At 43.3% G+C, this 19917-nt stretch overlaps 1 protein-coding gene across 2 annotated transcripts in view; it reads right to left on the minus strand.

Moving 5' to 3' along the window:
* HUS1 (HUS1 checkpoint clamp component) overlaps positions 1–19917 on the minus strand; it is a 34471-nt gene that overhangs the window by 5778 nt on the left and 8776 nt on the right. Inside the window, exons 4-6 of one of the 2 annotated variants that reach the window (XM_081244246.1) lie at positions 18124–18231; positions 17041–17115; positions 12974–13073 (exon numbers count right to left, since the gene is read on the minus strand). In XM_081244246.1, the coding sequence (XP_081100372.1) occupies positions 12974–13073; positions 17041–17115; positions 18124–18231 (283 nt within the window). The remainder of the gene's footprint in view (positions 1–12973; positions 13074–17040; positions 17116–18123; positions 18232–19917) is intronic. The other variant, XM_081244247.1, reaches the window with a different exon arrangement.

A 19917-nucleotide genomic window follows, 5' to 3' on the forward strand; every position in this document is an offset into this window, starting at 1 on the left:
TCATACACTATGATCAAGTGGGATTTATCCCAGGGATGCAAAGAATTTTCAATATCTGCAAATCAATCAGTGTGATACACCACATTAATAACAACAACAAAAAACATATGATTATCCCAACATGCATCAACAGATGCAGAAAAAGCTTCTGACAAAATTCACCACCATTTATGATAAAAACTCTCCAGAAAGTGGGCACAGAGGAAACCTACCTTAACATAATAAAGGCCATATATGACAAACCCACAGCTAACATCATAGTCAACGGTGAAAAGCTGACAGCATTTCCTCTAAGATCAGGAACAAGATAAGGATGTCCACTTCCGCCACGTTTTTCCAACACAGTTTTGGAAGACCTAGCCAGAACAATCAGAGAAGAAAAAGAAATAAAAGGAATCCAAATTGGAAAAAAAGTAAAACTGTCACTGTTCGCATATGACATGATTCTATACATAGAAAATCCTAAAGATGCTACCAGAAAACTACTAGAGCTCATCAATGAATTCAGTAAAGTTGAAGGACACAAGATTAATACACAGAAATCTGTTGCATTTCTACACATTAACAACGAAAGATCAGAAAGAGAAATTAAGGGAACAATCCCATTTACCACTGCATCAAAAAGAATAAAATACCTAGGAATAAACCTACCTAAGGAGGCAAAGACCTGCACTCTAAAAACTATAAGACATTTATGAAAGAAATCAGAGATGACACAAACAGATGGAAAAATATACCATGCTCCGGGATTGGAAGAATCAAAATGACTATACCACCTAAGGCAATCTACAGATTCAATGCAATCCCCATCAAATTACCAATGACATTTTTAACAGAACTAGAACAAAACATTTTAAAATTTGGATGGGAACAAATAAGACCCCAAATAGCCAAAGCAATCTTGAGAAAGAAAAATGGACCTGGAGGAATCAGGCTCTCTGACTTCAGATTATAGTACAAAGCTACGGTCATCAAAACAGTATGGCACTGGCACAAAAACAGAAATACAGATCAATGGAAGAGGATGAAAAGGCCAGAAATAAACCCACGTACCTATGGTTAATTAATCTTTTATAAAGAATCCCAGAATATACAATGGAGAAAAAACAGTCTCTTCAATAAGTGCTGCTGGGAAAACTGGACAACCACATGTAAAAGAGTGAAATTAGGACATTCTCTAACACAATACACCAAAATAAACTCAAAATGTATTAAACACCTAAATGTAAGACCAGACACTATAAAATTCTTAGAGAAAAACATAGGCAGAACACTCTTTGACATAAATCGCAGCAATATCTTTGTGGAGCTAACCTCCTCGAGCAATGAATCAAAAATAAACAAATAATTAAACTTAAAAGCTTTTGCACAGCAAAGGAATCCATCAAGAAAATGAAAAGAAAACCCAAAAATAGGAGAAAATATTTGCAAACGATACAACCGACAAGAGATTAATCTCCAAAATAAGCAAACAGCTCAAGCATCTCAGTCTCAAAAAACCAAACAATTCAATCAAAAAAATGGGTAGAAGGGACTTCCCTGGTGGGGCAGTAGTCAGGAATCCACCTGCCAGCGCAGGGGATGAGGGTTCGAGCCCTGGTCCAGGAAGATCTCACATTCCCCAGAGCAACTAACCCTGTGCGCCACAACTGAGCCTGCGCTCTACAGCCCACGAGCCACAAGTACAGAGCCTGTGTGCCACAACTACTGAAGCCTGCTCTCCCTAGAGCCTTGTGCTCTGCAACAAGAGAAGCCACTGCAATGCAAAGCCCGCGTACTGCCACAAAGAGTAGCCCCCACTCGCTGCAACTAGAGAAAGCCCACACACAGCAATGAAGACCCAACACGGCCAAAAATTAATTTTTAAAAAAAATGGGCAGATGATCTAAAAAGACATTTCTCCAAAGATAACATACAGACGGCCAAAAAGCACATGAAAAGATACTTAACATTGTTAACTACTAGACAAATGCAAATCAAAACTACAATGAGGTATCACCTCAAACCAGTCAGAAAAGTCTACAAACAATTAAATGCTGGAGAGGGTGTGGAAAAAAGGGAACCCTCCTACACTGTTGGTGGCAATGTATATTACCATAGTGGTGCAGCCACTATGAAGAACAGTATGGAGGTTCCTTAAAAAACTAAAAATAGAGCCACCATATGATCTAGCAATCCCACTCCTGGGGGTATATCTGGACAAAACCGTAATTCGAAAAGATACATGCACCCCAATGTCCATTCCAGCACTATTTACAACAGCCTAGACACGGAAGCAATCTGAATATTCATAGACAGACGAATGGATAAAGGAGTGGTACATACATACAAAGTAAAATTACTCAGCCATAAAAAAGAATGAAATACTGCCATTTGCAGCAACATGGATGGAAACAGACATTATCATACTAAGTGAAGTAAGTCAGACAGAGAAAGACAAACATCATATGATATCTTTACATGCAGAATCTAAAAAAATGATACAAATGAACTTATTTACCAAACAGAAACAAATTCACAGACTTAGAAAACAAACTTATGGTTACCAAAGGGAATAGGTGTAGGGGAGGGATAAACCAGGAGTTTGGGATTAATGTGTATAAACCAGTATATATAAAATAAACGACAAGGACCTACTGTATAGCACAGGAAACTACACTCAGTACTCTGTAATAACCTATATGGGAAAAGAATCAGAAAAATAATATATATATATATATATATATATACACACATACACACACATACACATATACATATACATATATATGTGTGTATATATACATATACATATATACATATATACATATATACATATATACATATATATATATATATATATGTATATATATATATATATATATAAGTATTACTGAATCACTCTGCCTTACACCTGAAACTAACACAACATTGTAAGGCAACTATATTCCAACAATTAAAAGAAAAATGAGGGCTTCCCTGGTGGCGCAGTGGTTGAGAAACCGCCTGCCGATGCAGGGGATACAGGTTCATGCTCCGGTCTGGGAAGATCCCACATGCCGCGGAGCGGCTGGGCCAGTGAGACATGGCTGCTGAGCCTCCGTGTCCGGAGCCTGTGCTCCGCAACAGGAGAGGCCACAACACTGAGAGGCTTGCGTACCGCAAAAAAAAAAAAAGAAAGAAAAATGAGAGGGCTCACGCCACGGAGTACTTCCCAGAACTTCTCCTCTCAGTGTCCTTGTCCCCACGGTGAGCCACAGCCACCCCTCGCCTCTGCAGGAGACCCTCCAACACTAGCAGGTGATTTGCTATTATAAATAACGTGACAGGGAGAGGACTGGGGTTGCCAGCATGAACACAGCCTGCATGGGGTTAGTGCACCACGGCTAACCGGGAGGGAGTCCAGGGAGAAGTCTGGACCTGCCGAAGAGGCAAGAGACTTTTTCTTCCCTCTTTGTTTCCTGGTGCGTGAGGAGGGGATTAAGAGCGCTGCTTAAAGGAGCTCCACAGATGGGCGCGAACCGTGGTTAAAAGCGCAGACCCCAGAGACGGGCGTGGGATGCTGGGGCTGTTGCTGCCGCCACCAAGAAGCCTGTGTGCGAGCACAGGTCACTATCCACACCTCCCCTCCCGGGGAGCCTGTGCAGCTCGCCACTGCCAGGGTCCCGGGATCCAGGGACAACATCCCCGGAAGAACGCACGGCGCGCCTCAGGCTGGTGAAACGTCTTGCTGGCCTGTGCCGCCGCAGGCTTGCCACGCATCCGTACCCCTCCCTCCCCCTGGTCTGAGTGAGCCAGAGCCCCTGAATCAGCTGCTCCTTTAATCCAGTCCTGTCTGAGCAAAGAACAGACACCCTCCAGCGACCTACACGCAGAGGTGGGGCCAAATCCAAAGCTGAGCCCTGGAGCTGTGCGAACAAAGAAGAGAAAGGGGAATCTCTCCCAGCAGCCTCAGGAGCAGCGGATTAAAGCTCCACAATCAACTTGATGTACCCTGCATCTGTGGAATACCTGAATAGACAATGAATCATCCGAATAGACAATGAATCATCCCAAATTGAGGAGGTGGACTTTGAGAGCAAGATTTATTATTTTTTCCCCTTTTCCTCTTTTTGTGAGTGTGTATGCGTATGCTTCTGTGTGAGATTTTCTCCGTATAGCTTTGTTTTCACCATTTGTCCTAGGGTTCTATCCGTGTGGGGCTTTTTGTTTTGTTTTGTTTTTTACTTAAAAAAAATTTTTTTTCTTAATAATAATTTTTTATTTTAATAACTTTATATTATTTTATCTTACTTTATTTTCTTTTATACCCTTCCACCCTTCCTTCCTTCCTTCCTTCTTTCTTTCTTTCTACTTTTTCTCCCTTTTATTCTGAACCGTATGAATGAAAGCTTCTTGGTGCTCCAGCCAGGCACCAGTGCTGTGCCACTGAGGTGGGAGAGCCAACTTCAGGACACTGGTCCACAAAAGATCTCCCAGATCCACATAATATCAAATGGCGAAAATCTCCCAGAGATCTCCATCTCAACACCAGCACCCAGCTTCACTCAACGACCAGCAAGCTACAGTGCTGGACACCCTATGCCAAACAACTAGCAAGACAGGAACACAACCCCACCCATTAGCAGAGAGGCTGCCTAAAATCATAATAAGTCCACAGACACCCCAAAACATACCACCAGACGTGGACCTGCCCACCAGAAAGACAAGATCCAGCCTCATTCACCAGAACACAGGAACTAGTCCCCTACACCACGAAGCCTACACAACCCACTGAACCAACTTCAGACACAGAGGACAGACACCAAAACCAACGGGAACTACGAACCTGCAGCCTGGAAAAAGGAGACCCCCAAACACAGTAAGATAAGCAAAATGAGAAGACAGAAAAACACACAGTAGATGAAGGAGCAAGGTAAAAACCCACGAGACCTAACAAATAAAGAGGAAATAGGCAGTCTACCTGAAAAAGAATTCAGAATAGTGATAGTAAAGATGATCCAAAATCTTGGAAACAGAATAGAGAAAATGCAAGAAACATTTAACAAGGACCTAGAAGAACTAAAGAGGAAACAAGCAATGATGAACACAATAAATGAAATTTAAAATACTCTAGAAGGGTTCAATAGCAGAATAACTGAGGCAGAAGAACGGATGAGTGACGTGGAAGATAAAATAGTGGAAATAACTACTGCAGAGCAGAATAAAGAAAAAAGAATGAAAAGAACTGAGGACAGTCTCAGAGACTTCTGAGACAACATTAAACGTGCCAACATTCGAATTATAGGGGTTCCAGAAGAAGAAGAGAAAAAGAAAGGGACTGAGAAAATATTTGAAGAGATTTTCGCTGAAAACTTCCCTAATATGGGAAAGAAAATAGTTACTCAAGTCCAGGAAGCACAAAGAGTCCCATACAGGATAAATCCAAGAAGAAACACGCCAAGACACTTATTAATCAAACTGTCAAAAATTAAATACAAAGAAAACATATTAAAAGCAGCAAGGGAAAAACAACAAATAACACACAAGGGAATCTCCATAAGGTTAACAGCTGATCTTTCAGCAGAAACTCTGTGAGCCAGAAGGGACTGGCAGGACATATTTAAAGTGATAAAGGAGAAAAACCTACAACCAATATCATTCCACGCAGCAAGGATCTCACTCAGATTTGATGGAGAAATTAAAACCTTTACAGACAAGCAAAAGCTGAGAGAGTTCAGCACCACCAAACCAGCTTTATAACAAATGTTAAAGGATCTTCTCTAGGCAAGAAACACAAGAGAAGGAAAAGACCTAGAATAACAAACCCAAAACAATTTAAAAAATGGGAATAGGAACAGACATATCGATAATTACCTTAAATGTAAAAGGATTAAATGCTCCCACCAAAAGACACAGACTGGCTGAATGGATACAAAAACAAGACCCATGTATATGCTGTCTACAAGAGACCCACTACAGACCTAGAAACACATACAGACTGAAAGTGAGGGGATGGAAAAAGATACTCCACACAAATGGAAATCAAAAGAAAGCTGCAGTAGCAATTCTCATATCAGACAAAATAGACTTTAAAATAAAGACTATTAGAAGACACAAAGAAGGACACTACATAATGATCAAGGGATCAATACAAGAAGATATAACAATTTTAAATATTTATGCACCCAACATAGGAGCACCTCAATACATAAGGCAAATACTAACAGCCATAAAGGGGAAATAGACAGTAACACAATCATAGTAGGGGACTTTAACACCCCACTTTCACCAATGGACAGATCATCCAAAATGAAAATAAACAAGGAAACAAGCTTTAAATGATACATTAAACAAAATGGACTTAACTGATATTTATAGGACATTCCATCCAAAAACAACAGAATACACATTTTTCTCAAGTGCTCATGGAACATTCTCCAGGATAGATCATATCTTGGGTCACAAATCAAGCCTTGGTAAATTTAAAAAAATTGAAATTGTATCAAGTATCTCTTCCGACCACAACACTATGAGACTAGATATCAATTACAGGAAAAGATCTTTAAAAAATACAAACACACGGAGGCTAAACAATACACTACTTAGTAACGAAGTGATCACTGAAGAAATCAAAGAGGAAATCAAAAAATACCTAGAAACAAATGACAATGGAGAAAGGACGAACGAAAACCTACGGAAGGCAGCAAAAGCAGTTTTAACACGGTGGTTTACAGCAATACAATCCTACCTTAAGAAACAGGAAACATCTCGAATAAACAACCTAAACTTGCACCTAAAGCAATTAGAGAAAGAAGAACAAAAACACCCCAAAGTTAGCAGAAGTAAAGAAATCATAAAGATAAGATCAGACATAAATGAAAAAGAAATGAAGGAAACGATAGCAAAGATCAATAAAACTAAAAGCTGGTTCTTTGAGAAGATAAACAAAATTGATAAACCATTAGCCAGACTCATCAAGAAAAAAAGGAAGAAGACTCAAATCAATAGAATTCGAAATGAAAAAGGAGAAGTAACAACTGACACTGCAGAAATACAAAAGATCATGAGAAATTACTACAAGCAACTCTATGCCAATAAAATGGACAACCTGGAAGAAATCGACAAATTCTTAGAAATGCACAACCTGCCAAGACTGAATCAGGAAGAAATAGAAAATATGAACAAACCGATCACAAGCACTGAAATTGAAATTGTGATTAAAAATCTTCGAACAAACAAAATCCCAGAACCAGATGGCTTCACAGGCGAATTCTATCAAACATTTAGAGAAGAGCTAACACCTATCCTCAAACCCTTCCAACATATAGCAGAGGGAGGAACACTCCCAAACTCATTCTACGAGGCCACCATCACCTTGATACCAAAACCAGGCAAGGATGTCACAAAGAAAGAAAACTACAGGCCAATATCACTGATGAACATAGATGCAAAAATCCTCAACAAAATACTAGCAAACAGAATCCAAAAGCACATTAAAAGGATCATACACCATGATCAAGTGGGGTTTATTCCAGGAATGCAAGGATTCTTCAATATACGCAAATCAATCAATGTGATACACCATATTAACAAGTTGAAGGAGAAAAACCATATGATCATCTCAATAGATGCAGAGAAAGCTTTTGACAAAATTCAACACCCATTTATGATAAAAACCCTGCAGAAAGTAGGCATAGAGGGAACTTTCTTCAACATAATAAAGGCCATATATGACAAACCCACAGCCAACATTGTCCTCAATGGTGAAAAACTGAAACCATTTCCACTAAGATCAGGAACAAGACAAGGCTGCCCACTCTCACCACTCTTATTCAACCTAGTTTTGGAAGTTTTAGCCACAGCAATCAGAAGAAAAGGAAATAAAAGGAATTCAAATTGGAAAAGAAGAAGTAAAGCTGCCACTGTTTGCAGATGACATGATACTATACATAGAGAAGCCTAAAGATGCTACCAGAAAACTACTAGAGCTAATCAATGAATTTGGTAAAGTAGCAGGATACAAAATTAATGCACAGAAATCTCTGGCATTCCTGTACACTAATGATGAAAAATCTGAAAATGAAATCAAGAAAACACTCCCATTTACCATTGCAACAAAAAGAATAAAATATCTAGGAATAAACCTACCTAAGGAGACAAAAGACCTTTATGCAGAAAATTATAAGACACTGATGAAAGAAATTAAAGATGATACAAATAGATGGAGAGATATACCATGCTCCTGGATTGGAAGAATCAATATTGTGAAAATGACTCTACTACCCAAAGCAATCTACAGATTCAATGCAATCCCTATCAAACTACCACTGGCATTTTTCACAGAACTAGAACAAAAAATTTCAAAATTTATTTGGAAAAATAAAAGACCCCGAATAGCCAAAGCAATCTTGAGAATGAAAAACGGAGCTGGAGGAATCAGGCTCCCTGACTTCAGACGATACTACAAAGCTACAGTAATCAAGACAGTGTGGTACTGGCACAAAAACAGAAAGATAGATCCATGGAACAGGATAGAAAACCCAGAGATAAACCCACGCACATATGGTCAACTTATCTTTGATAAAGGAGGCAGGAATGTACAGTGGAGAAAGGACAGCCTCTTCAATAAGTGGTGCTGGGAAAACTGGACAGGGACATGAAAAAGTATGAGATTAGATCATTCCCTAACACCATACACAAAAATAAGCTCAAAATGGATTAAAGACCTAAATGTAAGGCCAGAAACTATCAAACTCTTAGAGGAAAACATAGGCAGAACACTCTATGACATAAATCACAGCAAGATCCTTTCTGACCCACCTCCTAGAGAAATGGAAATAAAAACAAAAATAAACACATGGGACCTAATGAAACTTAAAAGCTTTTGCACAGCAAAGGAAAACATAAACAAGACCAAAAGACAACCCTCCGAATGGGAGAAAATATTTGCAAATGAAGCAACTGACAAAGGATTAATCTCCAAAATTTATAAACAGCTCATGCAGCTCAATAGCAGAAGAACAAACAACCCAATCCACAAATGGGCAGAAGACCTAAATAGACATTTCTCCACAGAAGATATACAGACTGCCAACAAACTCATGAAAGGATGCTCAACATCTTTACTCATTAGAGAAATGCAAATCAAAACTACAATGAGATATCATCTCACACCAGTCAGAATGGCCATCATCAAGAAATCTAGAAACAATAAATGCTGGAGAGGGTGTGGAGAAAAGGGAACACTCTTGCACTGCTGGTGGGAATGTGAATTGGTACAGCCACTATGGAGAACAGTATGGAGGTTCCTTAAAAAACTAAAAATAGAACTACCATATGACCCAGCAAACCCACTACTAGGCATATACCCTGAGAAAACCATAATTCAAAAAGAGACATGTACCAAAATGTTCATTGCAGCTCTATTTACAATAGCCCGGAGCTGGAAACAACCTAAGTGTCCATCATCGGATGAATGGATAAAGAAGATGTGGCACATATATTCAATGGAATATTACTCAGCCATAAAAAGAAATGAAACTGAGCTATTTGTAATGAGGTGGATAGACCTAGAGTCTGTCATACAGAGTGAAGTAAGTCAGAAAGAGAAAGACAAATACCGTATGCTAACACATATAAATGGAATTTAAAAAAAAAATGTCATGAAGAACCTAGGGCTAAAATGGGAATAAAGACACAGACCTACTTGAGAATGGACTTGAGAATATGGGGAGGGGGAAGGGTAAGCTGTGACAAAGCGAAAGAGAGGCATGGACATATATATACTACCAAACGTAAGGTAGATAGCTAGTGGGAAGCAGCCGCAGAGCACAGGGAGATCAGCTCGGTGCTTTGTGACCACCTGGAGGGGTGGGATGGGGAGGGTGGGAGGGAGGGAGATGCATGAGGGAAGGGATGTTGGAACAGATGTATATGTATGACTGGTTCACTTTGTTATAAAGCAGAAACTAATTAAAAAAAAAAAAGAAAACTACAGGCCGATATCACTGATGAACACAGATGCAAAAATCCTCAACAAAATACTAGCAAACAGACTCCAACAGCACATTAAAAGGATCATACACCATGATCAAGTGGGGTTTATTCCAAGAATGCAAGGATTCTTCAATATACGCAAATCAATCAATGTGATACACCATATTAACAAATTGAAGGAGAAAAAACATATGATCATCTCAATAGATACAGAGAAAGCTTTCAACAAAATTCAACACCCATTTATGATAAAAACCCTGCAGAAAGTAGGCATAGAGGGAACTTCCCTCAACATAATAAAGGCCATATATGACAAACTCACAACCAACATCGTCCTCAATGGTGAAAAACTGAAAGCATTTCCACTAAGATCAGGAACAAGACAAGGTTGCCCACTCTCACCACTCTTATTCAACATAGTTTTGGAAGTTTTAGCCACAGCAATCAGAGACAAAAAGGAAATAAAAGGAATCCAAATCAGAAAACAAGAAGTAAAGCTGTCACTGTTTACAGATGATACTATACATAGAGAATCCTAAAGATGCTACCAGAAAACTACTAGAGCTAATCAATGAATTTGGTAAAGTAGCAGGATACAAAATTTATGCACAGAAATCTCTGGTATTCCTATATACTAATGATGAAAAATCTGAAAGTGAAATCAAGAAAACACTCCCATTTACCATTGCAGCAAAAAGAATAAAATATCTAGGAATAAACCTACCTAAGGAGACAAAAGACCTGTATGCAGAAAATTATAAGATACTGATGAAAGAAACTAAGATGATACAAACAGATGGAGAGATATACCGTGTTCTTGGATTGTAAGAATCAACATTGTGAAAGTGACTCTACTACCCAAAGCAATCTACAGATTTGATGCAATCCCTATCAAACTACCACTGGCATTTTTCACAGAACTAGAACAAAAAATTTCAAAATTTATTTGGAAAAATAAAAGACCCCGAATAGCCAAAGCAATCTTGAGAACGAAAAACGGAGCTGGAGGAATCAAGCTCCCTGACTTCGGACTATACTACAAAGCTACAGTAATCAAGACAGTATGGTACTGGCACAAAACCAGAAATATAGATCAATGGAACAGGATAGAAAGCCCAGAGATAAACCCACGCACATATGGTCACCTTATCTTTGATAAAGGAGGCAGGAATATACAGTGGAGAAAGGAGAGACTCTTCAATAAGTGGTGCTAGGAATACTGGACAGGTACATTTAAAAGTATGAGATTAGAACACTCCCTAACACCATACACAAAAATAAGCTCAAACTGGATTAAAGACTAAATGTAAGGCCAGAAACTATCAAACTCTTAGAGGAAAACATAGGCAGAAGACTCTATGACATAAATCACAGCAAGATCCTTTTTGATCTACCTCCTAGAGAAATGGAGATAAAAACAAAAATAAACAAATGGGACCTAATGAAACTTAAAGGCTTTTGCACAGCAAAGGAAACCATAAACAAGACCAAAAGACAGCCCTCAGAATGGGAGAAAATATTTGCAAATGAAGCAACTGACAAAGGATTAATCTCCAAAATTTACAAGCAGCTCATGCAGCTCAATAACAAAAAAGCAAACAACCCAATCCAAAAATGGGCAGAAGACCTAAATAGACATTTCTCCACAGAAGATATACAGACTGCCAACAAACACATGAAAGAATGCTCAACATCACTAATCATTAGAGAAATGCAAATCAAAACTACAATGAGATATCACCTCACACCAGTCGGAATGGCCATCATCAAAAAATCTAGAAACAATAAATGCTGGAGAGGGTGTGGAGAAAAAGGAACCCTCTTGCACTGCTGGTGGGAATGTGAATTGGTACAGCCACTATGTAGAACAGTATGGAGGTTCTTTAAAAAACTACAAATAGAACTACCATATGACCCAGCAATCCCAGTACTGGGTATAGACCCTGAGAAAACCATAATTCAAAAAGAGTCATGTACCAAAATGTTCACTGCAGCTCTATTTACAAATAGCCAGGAGATGGAAACAACCTAAGTGTCCATCATCGGATGAATGGATAAAGAAGATGTGGCACATATATACAACGGAATATTACTCAGCCATAAAAAGAGATGAAATTGAGTTATTTGTAGTGAGGTGGATGGACCTAGAGTCTGTCACACAGAGTTCAGTATGTCAGAAAGAGAAAGACAAATACCGTATGCTAACACATATAAATATGGAATCTAAGGAAAAACAAAACGTCATGAAGAAGCTAGGGGTAAGAAAGGAATAAAGACGCAGACCTACTAGAGAATGGACTTGAGGATATGGGGAGGGGGAAGGGTAAGCTGTGACAAAGCAAGAGAGTGGCATGGACATATATACACTACCAAATGTAAAATAGATAGCTAGTGGGAAGCAGCCGCATAGCACAGGGAGATCAGCTCGGTGCTTTGTGACCACCTAGATGGGTGGGATAGGGAGGGTGGGAGGGAGGGAGATGCAAGAGGGAAGAGATATGGGAACAGATGTATATGTATAACTGATTCACTCTGTTATAAGGCAGAAACTAACACACCATTGTAAATCAATTATACTCCCGTAAATATGTAAAAAAATGAAAGAAAAACTTTTTATTTTTAATACACACACAAAAATGTAGGAGAAAATGAGTGTCATCTACATTTCTGACTCCACCTCGCATAAGAAAGTACAATCTTTCGGAGAAGTCACAGGATGTGAAGAGCTGGAAGGGCTCTTGGAGACTGAGCCCAAGCCCAGGTTTTATGGATGAGGAACGAGGGAGCCCCATGGCTCAGCCTTCAGCCACTGGTGGAGGCACAGCTCCTCATGCCCAGGAGGCTCACCTGCCCACCAAAGCGCAGTAACAAGTGATCCAGCTCCATTATTTGTTCCCTTCCCGAGCATGAAACACAGGCCCTCAATGTTCAACCATTTTCCATCTAGAGACCTCGGTATGGTATGTCATCTGAAACAATTTATCAAAAGCAAAACATAACCCAGCAGGAAACTTACCTAACGGAGGATTTCCAAGATCTTTAAAATGAGTCGTAACACATACTAGTTCAGTTTCTATTTTCAAGTTCAATTCTCCATTTAGGTTTGCTTCAATAATCTGAAAATTGAGTATTTTACAGTGTTAAGAAAAGGAAAAAGGAAAAAAAAAGACATCAGCTTCCAACAAACCAGGTGACAATGTAGCCCCCCAAAACCCAGGGCACTCCTGACAGCACCAAGCTCCGCATGGCATCAGCAAGAAGACAAGGCCTGAGAGCCAGGGACTTAGAAATCCCTGGAGAGCAGCCCCGCCACGTGCAGAGCGCCGTGGGAAGACCTGAGAACAGGGGGGGTTAGGGGTCCCTGCTGGCAGCTTGACAACACAGACACTGTGCGACTCCTGCAAAACAGAGGGAGGAGAACCGGAAGAGAACGTGAGGTTAGAAGCTCACCACCTGCCTTATCTTTCTAAACGGACCAAACCATCTATTACAACTGCCAATTCCACATAATGAGAAAGCCTTCAGAATATCAGGAGAACATAACCATCTACCTGAAAAATACACTCAGACATTGGGAAGTGAGATTTCCAAATTCAGAAAGGCCCGGAGATGCTGTCAGGTGTCCAGGACTCCAACAAGCCGCGGGGCCCCATGGCCGCTGTGCTTTCCACACTCAGAGGACAGCTGGGCTTGGTGACCAACTGCCATGGCCCCTACTGGCCACACCTCTCCCCGCCCCAACAGTGCCTGGAACTTCTCCCAAGATCAGAGGGGCCCTTTCCTTTCAAGCTCTGCCCTCCACCAACCAACAGGGTCTCTAAACTGGACAGAATCTAGAAATGAAGTTCAGAGAAAGAGACAGGTACCATGACACTATACAGGTACAAAGATTTGGGTCATCTGCCCAGCGCACGCTGCATTTCGCCTTTTACCATCGGTATCTGGCCATCTCTAAAGCCTGGCAGGTCTTCGGAAAGCCCGTGCAGCAGTGTGCAAGTCAGCCTTTTGCTCAAACAACAATGCAGGATGGCCACCGAGCCCCCGCAGGTGATGGTAGTCGTCTCACCGAGAAGCCATCCCAGAGGCGCAGCAAGAGGGGCAGAGACCATGGGCGTGTGGAGCACGGCCTGCTCCGCAGGGCTCAGCTGCAGCTAAATCTCACACAGATTTACTTCGGAGCGTCACCACTTAGTAGACCTCATTCTTGTTCCTTAAAATTAGTGAACTCTGAATAGTTTCCATCCTAGTAACAAAATCAAAAAATGTTTTTAACTTGAGTGAGCTCTCATTTCCAAGGCTTTGACGTTACATAGAAAACAGCCTCTACATTTCCCTGCTGCATCATCTAGTAAACGTACCTCTGAATGGGAAGAATTCATTATTCTTTCACTACCCAGAAACACACGGTGACGTTTCTAAGCCCGCTCTCTTATCCGGACACAATACTTGACTGAAATAAAATATGTAAAACAATCCTTGTGCTTACCGGGACTCTAAAGCTAACACATAACACAGGCCAGTCTGCTTTGAGTAAGCACACACTCAGTATCTACCTGTAAATTCTCCCCGCTTTTGAAAAACAGGTTTTATATAAATACAGATTTACTCCAGAAGGCAGCTTGCAAGGTTCTAGATTCACTCCAGACTTCAAACACTCTCGAAACTTTCTTCACATCCCCACCGCCTGAGTGATCAAACAGTAGCTCCACAACTCTGACCACACCCGGTGCCTGGTGTGGGGCAGCGTTCACACAGAACTTGCCAAGGGAGTTCACGAGCGGCTCCCTGAACACTGGTCGCCGTGTTTATTTTGTGAGCGATGGCCAGAGTATTAGCCACATCAACATACTCTGCTTCTCAGGGACCTGGACAAGGTCTTACCTCTTTCGGAGATTCCTCAAGTGATGATTACCTACCATTTACGGAACAGTGGCTGAACGCACTGGGAACCTAACATAAATGATCTCGATTCAGAAAAAGTCACAGAGCCCCTGTGACCGTTAGGCTGCCATTGCCGTGCTGGGTAACACCCAGCACCGGGGCGCACCGCTCAGCGGGGGGCCCGGGGTGGCTGCAAGGACTCGGCTCCTGTGAGGCTGAGACAACGTGCGAGGTGTAAGCAACAGAGCACTGCTCCGACCACCAAGCACCGCCGACCCACATGTCCACCACAGCAACAGCATCCCTGCGTGCTCGTCAGAAACTCAGCCCGATCCCACCGCAGACCTCCTGAACCAGAACTGGCATTTGGTCGGAGGGGATGCCAATGCCTTAAAACCTGGCGGAGACTCCTGTCAGTCCATGCCTGTTTCTTCTGCTCCTACCTGAGTCGCACACGCAACCCACCCCCACTGGCCACGTCTCTCATTAAAGGAAGTAAGGCAAGGATGGCATCTCAACAAGGGCCGCTGGGGCGTCTGACGGGATAGGGATATTTTTAATGTGTTAAGTCCTACTCATTTTCCTTAGTTCTCTTGCCTGTAATCTTCAGACACAGAATTCTGGTTACTCAAGTAGATCTTGTTATGCATTTGACTACTCCAACTTTCCATATGCTTGATACCTTTCCACTTAGTATGTCACAGTGCAGTAGCCGCTTCCACAAAATTCTCACGTTTAAACACTCCAGGGAAGAGAAAAACACCTCTGATGATTTTATCTAAGTGACTTTGCTGACTCATTTCCCTTGGACCAAAAGAACAAACAATCGGATCCTTGACTTACTCGCCCTGCCTGTTCTCTCCTGGGGCTCTCGAACCTCTCGATACCCTGGAGGTCCCCAGGGTATCCTCAGAGGAAGCTCCCAGCCTGACAACTGGATCAACATCAAGGCAGGAACAGCAGAACACCCATGTCTGCCCAGGACACGCTGCTTCATCCGAAGCCATCGTAAATTAAAGTGAAATCTATAAAGATTAAGTCACGAAAGAAAATTACTCTCAAGCAAGCACACCTGTGGCGATAAAACAGCCCATCAACGTTTTCTAGGCTTCAGGAAACTTTTGTAATTCCAAAGATCTCCTGAAGCTACGTTTCATTCCAGGTCCGTACGCAAACACCTATTACCCGCGTGCTGACTGGCAACCCCACGGTGGGTGGCTGTCACGCCGAGACAGTTACGACAATCTCCCTTTTCAGGAAGCTGCCCCTTGAGGAGGGGTTCCCGGGTGCTAGCAGGTAACTGAGGCGGTGCTAGCAGGTAACTGAGGCAGTGCTGAGCAGAGCAGCTCGGCAGAGGAGGGGCTCACAGCCAGTGTGGTGGGAGAAGGGCTGCGAATTCTGATGAGCAGTGAGAAGGGCTCAGTGCTTTCCAGGGGACAACGGGAGAGAAGCAGCCAAGTGTGAACGGCAGAGACGGGGCCTGGGAAGAACCAGTGCTGTGGGGATGGATAAGGGTCTAGAGGGGTCCTGCAGGGAGGGGGCGGACACCGAAGAGCAAAGGTCTCACCAGGTGGACAGGGGTTTCTATTATGAAACATCCAGGGACACAATCGAATGAGTTTTGGGGGTGAGTTAAGAACTCAGGAGAACCCCGGGAGGGAAGGAGAATGACCCACACAATCCCCCAACACTGTCACTGTCACATACAGCGTTTCACGACATTGGCAGAAAACCTTCACAGAAGTAAACAGGGAAGTAAACATGACCCTCGACCTGACCTAAGAGCTGCCTACAGGAAGAGGGGTGTGTCCTGGGGGATCTCTGTCCTGGGCTCACGGAGACATCTGGCAGGTACAGAGGCCAGCATCAGTGATCATAAGAAGATATGTACATTATCAGATAAAACATGTAATATGCTGTCCAGACATACGGAAAGAAAGCCAGAACCGCTGAATATATCCTCAACGTACTATTAATATAGATATGACGGACTAGGGCAAACGCGAGGGAGGAGGGTTGAGAGGACCCAGAGCAGGCTCTCAACAACCAGCCAGGCCCCCAGGGCCGGGGCGCGAGGGAGGCCCCACGCGGATGGCACATGGTGAACGGCGGGGCCCCAAGCCTCCATCACACGAGGCTGCTCCCAGGACACGCAGCCGAAACCACACGCTGGGAGCTCTTTCCCAAGAAGTCAGGACTTACGAGGTGATTGCTGATGTTTCTCATCCTCTCCACAATGCTCTTCATCGTCTTCAAGACGGGTAAATAAATACTGACCTATAAAGCACATGAGAAACATCCGAAGTACTAAAACATTAACATAACACAGTCAAGTACTGACAGGTGCTCAGTACCTGTTTGCAATGTGCGTACGCTTAAAAGCTCTGGCATCTTGTTTTTAAATTGCCTGAATACAGGTCCTTCTTAAAATAAAAGAAAAACAATTTTACAACTTCACTCACTCATGCCTGCCTCTGGTGGCATCAGTGACCATGTTCCTGTAGACATTCCCTGGTTCCAAGACTGCAGCCCTGCAGCCAAGATGCCCTGCACATGCCCCAGGGGACTAAGACTCAGCACCGGTGGAGGCCGTCCTCCAGGGGTTCAGACCCAGGCTCAAGGTCCACCTCCTACTCTGTGCAGAAACACTGGGGGCCAGTCTCTGCAGCAGTGCCCAGACTCGGTTACAGCAGTACTTGGTACGATGCTGGCTTTTTCCCAGCAAAGATGTCTTCTAGTAAAAGCCAAGTAAATATTCCATTCGCTGTATTTTCACGGTCTCTTCTTCAATAAATCGTGAGCAAGAGTTTGACCCCTGGGCATCGCCTTTATTTCCAGTGGCCCTGGGACGCCTGTCAGGAGAACTAAAGCAGGCTCTCCCACACATCCTGGGCATCACTCCTTACGAGACAAAGGAAAAAGCCACGTTCTGTGAAACCCAAGCTGGTGCCTAGGACCGTTACTCCTGATAAATGCGACGGTCCTCCAAAATACTACCTTAGTTTTACTTAAGCGTTATTATTGGGCAAGATTTTCTCTCTCCTAACTGTAAAGAACGTGGCATTCCTATTATGTAAAACGCTACTTTAGGATGTTTTATGTAAACAACTAAAGACAAATACTGCAATTTTTTTTTTCCTGGAGTGTCCTTTAAAAATGAATATCTCTTTTCAGGCACTACACAACTTTCAAATAAAACCTACGGCAAGACTTTATCTAAAGTCAGAGAATTCAAATCACACCATGTAATACGTGGTGAGTGACAGGACGCCGGGCATCACTCACGTCAGCGTCTGGGACCGTCGGTTCTTGCAAGTCCTTCCACAGTTTTTGAGGAATAACCTTTACAGGGATGTCATGTGTCACAACACGACTACTGCTTGACACGGATAACTGCCAATAGGAAAATTAAAAATTATTTGTATCACGTCAACACTTAAAAAAAAAAAAGAACTGAGAGACTAAAAAAGTTGATACCAAATCTAAGTGGAATGTTCTCAACTCAACAAATATTGATGGTGTGTCTATCCAGCATGGGGTCCTGTTAGGAGCTGGGGAGTGTGGTGAATAAGATAAGGCTCCCTCTGTTCCAGAGGTACAGGTGGGTAAGGAAGGAAACACAAACTATACAAGCTGGGTGCACTACGTATAATCACTATAGATTTGAAGAAAGCAAAACAGCGACCAGGTGAGCGTGTGAGGAGGGTCTCAGAGTGGGAAGTCAGGAAAAGCTTCTCCAAGAGGTGACATTTCAGACAGGACCAGAACAAGGACGAGCTGCCAGTCGTGGGAAAACAGAGACGAGGGGGACAGCGTTCTCCCAGGCAGGGAGAAGAGCATGTGTAACGTCGTGAAGCACAAGCTGACCCGCTACGCAGAAGGGACCAAGAGACCGCTCTGTGTGCACAGGACACTCGTGTGCTGCTGGAAGGATACAACTCGACCTGTCTATGTGCAGGGGCTCCTCTGAGACTCCACAGACCAAAATATTCCACACTTTAAGAAAGAAGAGCATGCTATGGTACTCTCTTACTTTTCCCTAAGTAACTTTAGAACCACACCATACTTACACTGTGAGGTGAAATACAGATTAGCTCTGAGAACGGCCTGACTGCAAAGAGCTGAGAAAAAGGAAGGAAGGTTGAGGAAGAGAGTGATTAAGACGGTGGAGGAGCAGCACGCCGGCTCACCACCCCCCACAGATGCATCACAACTACATCCACACGCAGAACGGTGCTCACAGGACACCTACTGAGACCTGGCAGAACACCTCAGGCTTCAGAAAGGGCGAGAAAACCTCCACACAACTGGGTAGGACAAAAGAAAAAAGAACAAAACAGAGAGGGGAATTGGGATGGGGCCTGCACCCCAGGCAGGGAGCTGTGAAAGAGGAAAGGTGCCCACACCCTGGATGTCCCCTCACAGGCAGGGAGATCAGCCTGGACAGACGGGGAGCTGTAGAACCCTGGAGGAGAATCCAGCAACCAGTTTACAGAAGGCAGAATGGAGAGAGACCTGCACAGACAGGAGATGCCACCACCCTGCACTGCCCAGCCTGAGACACGTGTCCACCGGGGCGGGTGGGGGCTGGGTGCTGAAGCGCAGGCTTCGGAGCTCAGACCCGGGGAGAGGACTGGGGTGGGCTGCCTGAAGGGGCTGGAGTGTGGTGTGGCCATGACCAAGGGCATACCTGGGCCCGCCAGAGAGGCAACATGCCACCATTGGAGGACGTGTGAACGGAGGGGCGGGGCCGCCACAGGAGCTTCCTTCCACGTGCACGTGCACTTTCAGGCAACACAACACCACCTATATGAGCCCCTGGGGCGGGCATGAGCCACCGCTGCCGCTGAGCGTGTCGGGAGCGGGCGCCAGCTGCCACTGCCATCGCAGGCTCCAGGAGCACGTGCAAGCCACTGCAGGCTCTGGGAAGACACACAAGCTGCTGTTGTGGGCTCTGGGTGGGCAGGTGCCAGCCGCCGCCACTGCTGAGAGCTCCAGGAGGGGGGCCCAGCTGCCCTCACTGTTGCAGCTCCGGGAACATGCAAAAGCCGCCGCATCTGCACACCCCCTTTCCAGGGG

Source organism: Mesoplodon bidens, assembly GCF_964165515.1.
Source record: "Mesoplodon bidens genome assembly, chromosome: 9".
NCBI classification, from domain to species: Eukaryota; Metazoa; Chordata; class Mammalia; order Artiodactyla; family Ziphiidae; genus Mesoplodon; species Mesoplodon bidens.